Raw genomic sequence first — 11,612 nt, 5'->3', positions numbered from 1 at the left:
GAGTTGTCCGTGCAACACGTGAGTTGTCCGTGCTTAGTGCTTGGGCTTTGGGAGCCCCTCCGGAGTCTGTACACACCCCTAGTGAGCGCAGTTATCTATTGAGTGTTGAGTGCCGAGTGCGAGTGCCGAGAGCCGAGTGCTGAGTGATGGAGTGACATTGCTGTGAGGTTTCATTGCTTTTGCTGTTGCTGCACTTTACCTGTTAATTTCTTTGTAGCATTTATTGAGTTGATGGAATTTACCTGTTTATTTTAAATTGTGATAAAGAAATAATTGAATTGCTTTACTTAGCTCGTTACTACTACTCAGTTCCTTAGTTATTTCTGTTATTACTAAGTCGGTTGTACTCACACTACACCCTGCACTTTATGTGCAGATCCAGGTGAGTTAGAGCACGGCGATCGTTGAGTTCAGGCCGGCTATCGTTGGAGACTGCAAGGTAGCTGCTAGCGTCCGCAGGACCTTGTTACTCCTTTTATCATTTCTTCTTTTGGACTGTACAGTTAGACATTTTTATTTCTTAGTTCATAGATTTAGACGCTCATGACTTAGTGACACCCCGATGTTTGGGGCTCGTTTCCGTATTTTCTATATTATATTTAGAGTTAGTTTAGTTTATGTAAAATTCAAATATTGGAAATATTTTTGTTAAATTCTTAAAATTAAAATTGGTAGTAATATTTTGGGAAACATGCTTGCCTTGTATAACGATAGGCGCCATCACGATCATGGTTAGATTTTGGGTCGTGACAATATATATATATATATATATATATATATATATATATATATATATATATATATATATATAAATTTATATATAACTAAAAAACAGGTCCCCCATAAATATAGGGCCTAAAGTATTTGATTTAACCGCTTTATGGACGGGCCGCCCCTGAGTTGAACTAACAACAACGTAAACTTGTGAAGAAAGTCTTATTTAACTCAAACAAACCTAATTACAACATTAACGAGCAGCATTTATGTTATGAATGAAAATAATATCTTGGAGGACCTATTGAGAAATTTGGCAAGTTATGTGTGGGACCCGGGTTAGAAAATGCTTAAATAGCATTAGGTTAGTAAAGGAAGGTATGACATTGTATTGTGAAGTTCCTTCCCCTTCCTCTTGAGTCTGTCTTCTTACCCCTAGGGGCTTATATCCTTTGTCCTATGCGGTGTCACGAGACATCATTTAGCCGATTTTTTTTACTAGTTATATATAAAAAAATAAAAATATTAGGAATAAATTTAGTAAATGACATCGCTTACAACTACAATAAGTTATTTATTTGTTCATTTCTTCAAATTGTGACACTGCTTATGAAAAAAACCATGCGTACGCACACCCTTTTCTATTTCTGTATCTCTTCTCATTCCCTTCTGCTTACTCTTCTATTGTTTCTTTAATTCCGTTATTATTTCTTATTTCAACTATAATTAGTTTAGTGATTATAATATACAAACTGTGGTTGTATTGAGAAATTGGGTTCATTACAATTTATCACTCGTACCTACCATTACGATAATACTTTGGCCTTTTCTTTTCTAATAGTAATTGCATTGCTGGTTTGACAAGTGTCAGTGGTAGGGAGATTGGCACGGACAATAAATATCCTCCAATTAATTGAATTAAGTTTCAGTTTCTGCCCTTTAATTGCTTTTTGACCAATTTGGTCACAGTTTAGTGTTCGGCCTACCCATTAGATGCATCTTACGTTATGCTATATACCAAAATTAACATCTAAATTAATGTGATTTCAATTCAAAGACAGAGCTGTCCATGAAAAAAAGCTAAACATTAAATCAGACCCATAAATCACTTGGATCCACCCGGGCCCATTATCTTGATATGAAAGATATCTACCTCAAACTATTTTTCTAGAGTAATTACTCCATACTATAAAAGATGGTGACAATTTTATAAATAATCCTTACATAAAAAATATATTTCCAAATGACGAAATTATATATCATTCTATGACTATTTCATCAACTTTTTGGACAATTTCCCTATATGAAACGTATAATATGTAGTACACATGTGATTGGTCTATAGCCTGTTTGGTCAAGTTTTTTCAAAGTTATTTTTTTTTAAAAAATAAATATTTTTTGTTTAAAATTGAAGTGTTTGACCAAGTTTTTTTTTTTAAAAAAAGTACTTTTAATTAGAAGCATAAACAGTTTTGAAGAAGTAGAAAAAATGGCTTCTCTCAAAAAGCACTATTTTGAAAAGTACTTTTGAGAAAAATATACTTAGAAATAGTTTTTAAAAGTTTGGCCAAACACTAATTGCTGCTCAGAAGTGTTTTTCAAATTAATTAGCCCAACACAAACTGTTTCTCACCAAAAGTATTTTTGAGAAAAACACATATAAAAAAAAATACTTCTCAAAATAAGCTGATTTTTACGGTTTGGCCAAACATGTTGTTAGTTCGATTTGGGTCGAACTTTATTATATTTACTACCAAACAAATTAATTATTTTATAGTTTTAACTTTAACACCAACTAGTTCCAGATCAAACCACAAATCTATTTTCAAGGTCAGTTTGATGTGCAAATGCGATCCATATTTTAGTTTTTCGAGAAAAAGAAAGAGAAAATATAACGCTTCAAAGATTTCTTGATATTATATAATATCTTATGTTATTTTTTATTGATTTTTTATAGACGAGTCATATACTTGTGTGATAAATTATACAAAATCAAATATGTTACTACTATTCAGTTTCAATATCCCTAGAACCTTCTTCTCGTGATATACTGACCTCCTGGCTGCTAAAAAGTAAAAAGAAAATAAAAATAAAAATAAAAATAATATAAAATAAACGAGTGGAGAATAGGTAACCTCTGACCGGCTATTGCCAGTATTCACCACCTATAAATACCTCAATCCTCCCTTCTATCTTCAGTCTAATATTCATTCACCCACCACCACCAAGTCTTCCATTGCTATTTTCCGGAAAACTCTCCGGCCAACGTCTCCTTCTCTATTTTCAGCACTCCTGAAAAATCCCGCATTTGTATGGCAGTAAGTTTTCTGAATCGGGAGGTATCAGACCTGTGCCTTGGTAAGCCGGCATTAAAGCCTATTCCGGCAAAAGCCACCGTATCGGAGGCGTTAACGGCGTTGAAAAAATCCGGCGAGACCCATGTAAGCGTTTGGAGCTGTGACCATCCCAAGAAGGTTCTAGAAGAAGGTGACGCTGGGGCTGAATCTGTGTGCCGCTGTGTAGGGAAGATCTCTATGGTAGATGTGATTTGCTTTCTTTCTAAAGAAGACAATTTGGTTAATCCTTCTAAGGCTCTTGAGACTCCTGTGGCTCAGATTTTGCCTAAAGGGGATTCCATTGTTAGGCATTTGGATCCCAATTCAAGGTTTGTGATTTTTTTATTTTTTTAATTAATTGGCTAATTGATATGAATTCTTAGATTCTTGAAACGTATAATTAATGACATTTGAGGAAAGCGGAAATGTAGAATGAATTATTATTAAAAGATAATATATGTGTGGGTACTGCTAAAGAATATGCTGAAACAAAAAGGAACCTTTTTGTAACTCGAGAGTCAAGATCCAATTTTTTAATCAGTTGACTTGTCTTTTCGGGCATAATGTATCTCTACTTTTTCAGCATCAAATGGTGATGATTTGTTTAATTCTCTTTTTGCCCTTTTCTGATTTAGTTTTCTGTTTATGTGAATAACCTTTGGCACATTACTAACCATCTTTTGAGGCTTTTGATATATGTGTGGAGCTCATACAATTGATGCTTTGCTAGATATTTATTCTACGTATTTTTGGCCCCAAGTCCCCAACTATGTTGCTCGGATCCTAGTTGCTAGATACAATTGATGCTTTGCTAGATATTTATTCTACGTATTTTTGATATATGTGTGGAGCTCATACATTTTTAGGATCCGAGCAACATAGGGTCCTGACTGGTTTGAGATGGAGACATAGTTAATTGATTGATTGATATTATTGGCAGACTTCTCATGTGTCTTTCTTATTTGGTTTCAGCTTGCTGGAAGCAATAGATTACATTCTTGAAGGCGCCCAGAACCTGGTTATACCGATTCAAAACTACAGGAGCACGCCTTCGAGGAAAAGGCTTTTGAGTAAAGCGTCCTCACTGCTTCCCACAAATCATAACGGAGTTGAATACTGCTGGCTAACACAGGAAGACATTGTCCGGTTCCTTCTCAACTCCATTGGAGTCTTCTCTCCTATGCCCACATTTTCGATCGATTCACTCAACATCATAAATCACGACATCATGACTGTTCGCTACCACGATCCTGCAATCTCTTCCTTGGATGCCATTACTCTCGCGCATATTGAGCAAAGTTCAGTTGCAGTTGTTGATGAAGACAACCGGTTGATTGGTGAAATCTCCCCTTTCACTCTGGCCTATTGTGATGAAACTGTTGCAGCTGCAATCGCGACTCTTTCAGCTGGTGATCTTATGGCATACATTGACTATGGTGGTCCTGCAGAGGATTTGGTCGAGTTGGTCAAGACGAGGCTTCAAGATAAGAAACTCGAGGCAATGGTGGAACTAATAGATGAAGAGTTTTCACTGTCTTCATCATCATCTTCTGCTTCGAGTTGTTCATCAGACGATGAATCAGGCTCGAGCAGAAATACTGTGCTGGGACGATTTTCTTCAGCTAGAAGGTCCGAGGCGATTACTTGTTATCCATGGAGTTCGTTGGTGGCTGTAATGATTCAAGCTCTTGCACATCGTGCTAATTCCATTTGGGTCATGGATGCGGATAATAATTTGATTGGAGTTGTAACATTTAAAGGAATTCTGGAAGTTTTCAGGAGTATTGCTAATGCGAGGCGTAAACCAGGAAGGGAGAATACATCAAAGCAATAACAACAACATATTGCCATATCAGTTGTGTTAAATTTCTTTTAAATGGGACTATGTTTTGCATAAATTTTGCTTTAATGAACAGAAGGCTTATTGGTGGTGATTGAAAATATTTTGTTTGAACTGCTATCATTTGTCTCTTTTTTCCTTTTTGGGAAAAATCTATCAGTGTCAGTCTATGATATTTTGCTCATATAAAAGAAAAAATATCTGAGTTTTGTGTGGACTGAAGTTTTTCAATCAATTATCCAGAAAGTCGTACATATTTTTGACAGAAATAATCATATTTCAAGAATCGAGAGACTAAAGAATTGCCTTTGTCTGAATACCTACTTTCTGGCAAGGGAAACAAGGTATTTTTCTGGAATATAGTGCTGTTGAATTACACAGCTAATTTGATCATAATCAAGTCCAGCAAGAGGAATTTTATGGGTAAATACTTACCCCGCACCCGGTATTTACATCGTACTAATTGAACATACCATAGTTAACTGATTAAATAAAGTGAAAACATGTATTAGTTAATCATGATTAAGAAAAGAATCCATATTTTTGTCGGCTTAGTGTAAACGGTAAGTTTTTACTAAATTTTATGTCACAACAATTCCTTAGTGCTAAACAGCCAAAATTTTCAAAATAAATGGATGTCAAGAAGAATGTTCTGCACTACAATTTTGTAATGCTAAAACCATCAAATGTAGAATTATTTTCTTAAGCTATACTGAATGTGAGCAAGCATAGTTTGGATAGGTGGTTAGTTTAATAAGGTTAAACTTAGTAATACACAATTCACTAAATGATCGTCGGCTCCTACCAGAAGTCTAAATCAATAACGTGCGTGAGAATAATAAAGAAGAAATTTGGAGATTAACACGAAATGTAAATATATGAATTGTTTTATTATTCGTTATATCCGAGTAAGATGATTTAGGAGGAACAAAAAGACAGCAGGTTGTTTACATAATTGATAACAATTTATTAAGTTTCTCACGAAGAAATGAATACAGATGTTAACAGATAAAAATTCAAATTGAACACATTACGATCATTCGATTGTAAGAGAAAATCTAAGTGAAAAGTCTCAACCTGCAAAGCAAATTTCAAAGCATTTGCTAACTACTATATAAAGTGGTTTAATTGTATTTCAATAAAAATCTTACTTTCTCAAGTTATGAATGAATCGGGCAAAATTAACAATATAAGCAAAACGAAATACAAAAGCAAACTCCTTTCCAACAATAGACAAGGACGAACAATCACCACCTTCAGCACATTCTGAATGATGTCAAGTCACCAAATAATTCCAATTTCAGTTACATTTTGTTTTGGACAATAAGACATCCAAGTGCTTAAGCCAGCTTGATGATGAAATGCCAGCTTTTATAACTAACATCAAGAAGTGAAGCCAAGACCAAAAAACATGTTTTCAGGGCTCTGTCTTTGTGTGTGGGTGTGTGCTGGCTTTACTCAAAGGAAATTCCTTTTCTCTCAGACAATCCAAAACAAAATACTACTACAAGTTTCCCAGTTTGATTCGAATCCTTGACGATATATAAACATAAGTTAGTTTTGGTTTTCCAATTTAGCAAGTAGTTGCATTTAGTTATCAACCTCTAGTGATATCACTAGTGATGTTAGTGATGATCAATGAGATAAAGGAAAAGCGAAAAGAATTATGCACAATTCGAAAAAATAGCCATAAAAACGTTTAAATAAAACTGCTAATAGCACTACTAAATATGTAGAATACACCTTAAAATGAAGCTAGTAGTTATCATGGGCAGATATATGAAAAATTAAAAGCTTTAGCAGACTTTACAAGCCTAATTGATAGAGTTGCCTTTTCCAATTTTAGATATATAATTGGAGTAAATTAAAAGGACTTAAAATAGAATTGACCAAGTATAGCAGGTAGGAATTGACTGGTTTGCTAATCAAGAAGAGTTTCCTTCTGATATTGTCAATCTTTTGATAGATGAGTAAGAACTTTGTTATTTAGCAAGGCTTGAGGAAAAGAAATAGCTCACTCCTCATTATCTCGACCACACGGTAATGCCAAATCTGTAAGCTTGTCTTATGCAAGGAATTAATATTATCAAAATGGTGAAAAAGAAGGATAACTAACATTCATGATATGACTATCTATACCAGTACTTGAGCTCAGATATGCAGGATGACAAGGCCTCTCGTGCTTGAAGGTTATCGGAGTCCATATGAAGGGCGTCTTGATATAACCTTTGAGCCTGCTGCAATAACTTCACCTTCTCTCTACTAGTTCTAGGCCGTAGGCGAGATCTGTGCTGCAATGCTGTGGCCCATCTGAAAAGAGCTGTACAAAGAAAAAATTGTTTTAAGCCCGCATGTCAAGTAATCCAAAACTGAACTCTTCTATTCTCCTTCTCTTGGGAAATAACACAACACTAATGATGCTGATGCTACTCGTACATTAAAGCCTAGCTATATAATGACCAGCTCAATACTTCATGAAAACAACTATTAACAGCTCAAATGTGGGGAGGGGGATGGTATTTGTTTTGCCACGCGCTCTTTCTAGTTCATTTGTTATCTACAACTCCAAGTTCACCAAATATATCACATATGTTTTACCATTTCAAGCTTAGCAAAGAAGAAAGTAGAAAGAGACTGTAAGAAAAGATTAAAAAAGAGTGTGCATAAGTTTATCCAGGATATCCGTCAAATGGTGTAATCAGCTGGCCCTGAGATACACCTGCTTTCTTATTTTAGTTAATAGTCAACACATTTTGGAACTTCAGAAGAAAGAAGGGGGAGTGAAAGCTCCTTTATTTTTGATAGATTTCATTACTTGTAAGCATGTTAAGTTCCACAGCGAAAGAGAGGAAGAAGAAGAGAAGAGTTAAAAAATGGTCATGGTTGGAAGTTGGAACGATTATAAGTCCAGAATTCTCAACAGTGACGGTGAATATTTTTTCCTACTTTTCTTATTAAATTTAAAAGAAAAAAGACAGACAGAAAGAAAGAAGACCATGGATTAGTACACTCAAAAAACGATCAACTTATCAAAAAAGTACACATAAAAGCCATCAAAATATAGTATAACAGAATAGCTGTTTCTCATACCATCGGGTGCATATACAGTGCCTCTAGACATCATAGCGTCAAACTTATCAATTGCAGCCAAGAAAACCTTGTCAGCATCACGTGCAGCACCCTGAAATTTTCCAGAAGAACTGTGAGTCTGTGACTATGAAAGCAGTAGCAAAAGTTCCCAAACAATGTGATTGCTTTGGAAAAAGAGCACTAAGCCTCTAAGCAATGCTATTAATTTAAACTTAGTCCAAAATATGAGATTTAACCTTTTTTCACAATATTTGGGTTCAAACCACCAGAACAACGAAATTTTCTTAAAGTAAACCTAGTAATCTCAAGGAAGATGCTTACAGGTCCAATGTCTGCAATCAACTGTGCACGCAAAGAGAGAGCAATGCCCCAATTATACAAGGCTCTCACGTCATTCCCATCAATCGACAAGGCCAACCTATACTGTCTTCCTGCCTTAATAAGTAATTCTTCACACTCTTCACAGACATTTACAAGATAAGATGTAAGTTTGTCTTTCCTAGGAACCATATCATCTAGCCCATCACGTATTTTAGTCTGTTTATATACTGATACAGTATCAGTTAGTAAAGCTCTCAAATCTTTACTGATCCTTAACTTTAGTTCTCCATGAAGAAGGTAAGTATTTCCCAACTGTCCCACAGCCAATAAACTCATGGGTCGGATGTCTATAGCTTTTGAGAGTAATATGGCAGACTTGTAAAGCGCATCCTCCGCATGCCTGTCACTGGCTTGCCTCCTCAAACATTCCTTCACTTCTTTTACTAGAAAATTAGCCTCAGTAAGGTACTTATTAAATTGCAAATCAATGGAACCTACTGAAGATGGAGAGGAACCAAATTCACATTCATTTGAGGCCTCATCGCTATCCATAAATGGTTCCTTTTCATGATTTCTCATCTCCTCACTAAGAAATTGTCTGTAAGTGTCTTCATCATTTTCTTTTCCACCACAATGGCTACTTATTCCTTCTAAATTCTCCACGTTCTGTTCATGCAAAGATGACACTTCAGTTTTAGTTTGCTCCATATTGACGTTAAAATCCATAGAATCAACTAAACCATCATCAGATGCCCAAGATTCAAATTCACTAGGATGACTCGTTCTATGAGATACCCGATGGTTCCTCATAAATTGTACTCTGCTTGTCTGATAACTATATTCTTCTCTATTGAAAACTGAATTAACTGTGTTACTATCCATCTCGGAAAAATTAACATCCTCATCAGAAATTACATTTGTTTTACCAGCCTTCCCAAATGTCCCACCCACTTTGTCTTGCCTAATCGCGTCATTATCAGAACTGTGCCGTGAAGTGCCACTAATGCCGTCTAGATTCATATCAAACGGTGAACTTGAATGTCTTTCTTTAGTAGCAGAAGTCAAGATATTCCCTTGCTTGGAGTCATTCATCTTTGTGTCCATCAATTCAATCTCACCATAATCTTTCATTTTACTGGACTTCAAATCCGGCTTCATTTGAAACAAACCCGCTGCAATCCGAGAGAAGTCAAAGCCATTTTTACCTGGCTCCTTCTTCTTCTTACTTGACTTTTGACTAAAATTTCTTTCCATCTCTTGACTCTCAATAGACAAACTTTCAATACAACCTTCTGTAACCTTTCTAACATTAAGAGCAGAAAATTTCATAGATTCCAGAATCTTCTCAAAACCTTGCAAATCATCCACAGTAATTTGATTAAACTCAATACCTTTCCTAACACCCTTCTTCAAATTACCAATTTCCACATCAAAACCATTAAGAAAATTCACCAAATTCCTGAATTTCTCAGCAAAACCTCTAAGAATCTGATCTTGAGGCAATTTCTTATTATTATCTAAGCTCATTTTACCCCCATTAACAAACCCCATTGAAAACCCAAGTGCAAATACAATAACACAACCTGGAATTACTATAATTGAGGAAACTTTCACCCTTGAAATTGCTAGAGCACAAACAAACCCCAAAAGGTAAACAAAGACATATTTTTTATCATTAATTCCCAGGGAATTAAGAAAATTGTGAAGCTGATTAGACTCACCAGGGTTAATTGGGTCACTAATTAATCTTGGGTCATCCCAACCACCACAAGATAATGACTCAGAAGCTGTAACAGAGCACAAAGTTAGAGTCTTGGCAGTAAATTTTCTTGGAAATGGATGAATGTGATGTGGGGTTTTCTTGGGAAGTGGTGGAAAGTGATAGAGAAAATTTTGAGGTGAAATTTGAGGGAAATTTTGAAGATTGAATCTTTTTGAAAAAAGGGTATTCATTTTAGCATTGATATTATTGGAGATTTGGATGAAAAGAATCCGATCTCTGTGGTTTCCTCAGCTGAAAGCTGAAGGTCCTGAACTGAGAGTTTGGTAGCATCAGCCTGTTTCTGGGACAGACAGGCATTTTGGGGAATAAAATGGCGGATAAGGGTATTGTTGTCTACAAAATAATCTTTTGTTTTCCAGAATTTATTTATTATCATCATTGGTTTTATCTATCAAAACCCGATCTCTTAATTCTTAAACAATGCTCTTTTAAATAGTAATGTTATCCCTAATCAATAGCACTAATTTATTCCTCTGATTCGTGATATATGTACTATGTGATTATTAACATTAGAAATATATTATTTGAATTAAGTTTAATCTATTTTTATAAAATTTAAAATATCCAATAGTTTCTCCATTTATTAACTTAAAATAAAAATCATGCAATGTTCGACTCAAACTTTTTACAACACACTTTCTTTATGTTCTTTTACATCTTAATTACATTCTTGGTTTACTCTAAATTTGCTTCCTAGGTAGGTATGAGTTATGACTAGTAGTCCAGCACCATATTGATAAAAGAACAGTCGAAAGATAGCTCAAATCTCTCTATATTCAGCTTAAACATCGAGAATAGATAATTTTTTCTTCGTTGTGTCTACTTCAATAACCAAATCCTTAAAACGAATAATGTCTCCAATAATAACTTCAAATTTCACTCTAGAATCTTTTCACATGTAACGAGTATTCATGTTGTTGCTGGTGTTAGGGGAGGAGGTAGAATACGAGTTTTGCCAAACACAATACCTTTGATTATTTGTCATAAGAAAGCGATAAATATATAAAAAATTATTAATTTAGAATCGGTAACTTAAATAGACTAGAATTTCAAACCAGTTAGTTTCAAATCGGTTCGTTTTCACATATGGCTCGAAAAACGTAACATCCAAAAAAAAAAACACTACAATAATACCTACTGGCGGGCCAATGAGAGAGCCCAAGATACACATGCTTTGTGTAAGTGGTGAAGTTTCGTAAGGCCCAACTAGTCAAGCCCATGTCCAATAGTTGTTGACTCTCGTATAAGATACGATAGGCAGAAATTTAAAAAATAGCCAGATTTACAAGTAGTAATTGAAAAATAATTATATTTTCAAAAGTAATCGAAATTTAGCCACTTTTCATGTAAAGATAAATCTGAACGAAAATACTATTCAAAATCCGAAAAATATTCCAGCATAATATACTTGAGTTCCAGTATAATATACCGGTCCAACATAATATACTGGAAGTTCATACACATGTGCTCCAATCTCCAGTATATTATGCTGGAACTTTTCGTGTGTTGGAGTTCTAGCATAATATGT

At 34.9% G+C, this 11,612-nt stretch overlaps 2 protein-coding genes across 2 annotated transcripts; one reads left to right on the top strand and one right to left on the bottom strand.

The window, feature by feature from the left end:
- The first annotated feature begins 2,908 nt into the window (after window positions 1-2,908).
- Window positions 2,909-5,107, top strand: LOC104102626 (CBS domain-containing protein CBSX5-like). Its single transcript, XM_009610386.3, has 2 exons — window positions 2,909-3,379; window positions 4,023-5,107. Exons 1-2 carry the CDS (start codon window positions 3,027-3,029, stop codon window positions 4,882-4,884), a joined length of 1,215 nt encoding a protein of 404 aa, XP_009608681.1. The 5' UTR covers window positions 2,909-3,026; the 3' UTR covers window positions 4,885-5,107.
- Window positions 5,108-6,786: 1,679 nt separating this feature from the next.
- LOC104102625 (uncharacterized) lies at window positions 6,787-10,380 on the bottom strand. The gene is made up of 3 exons (XM_009610385.4): window positions 8,302-10,380; window positions 7,981-8,071; window positions 6,787-7,210 (listed from the first exon to the last, which is right to left on the bottom strand). Exons 1-3 carry the CDS (start codon window positions 10,252-10,254, stop codon window positions 7,020-7,022), a joined length of 2,235 nt encoding a protein of 744 aa, XP_009608680.1. The 5' UTR covers window positions 10,255-10,380; the 3' UTR covers window positions 6,787-7,019.
- Window positions 10,381-11,612: the final 1,232 nt, after the last annotated feature.

This window comes from Nicotiana tomentosiformis, chromosome 2 (genome assembly GCF_000390325.3).
Source record: "Nicotiana tomentosiformis chromosome 2, ASM39032v3, whole genome shotgun sequence".
Taxonomy (NCBI): domain Eukaryota; kingdom Viridiplantae; phylum Streptophyta; class Magnoliopsida; order Solanales; family Solanaceae; genus Nicotiana; species Nicotiana tomentosiformis.
The sequence above is the reverse complement of the archived record's forward strand: the minus strand, read 5'-3'. Positions and strand labels throughout refer to the sequence as shown.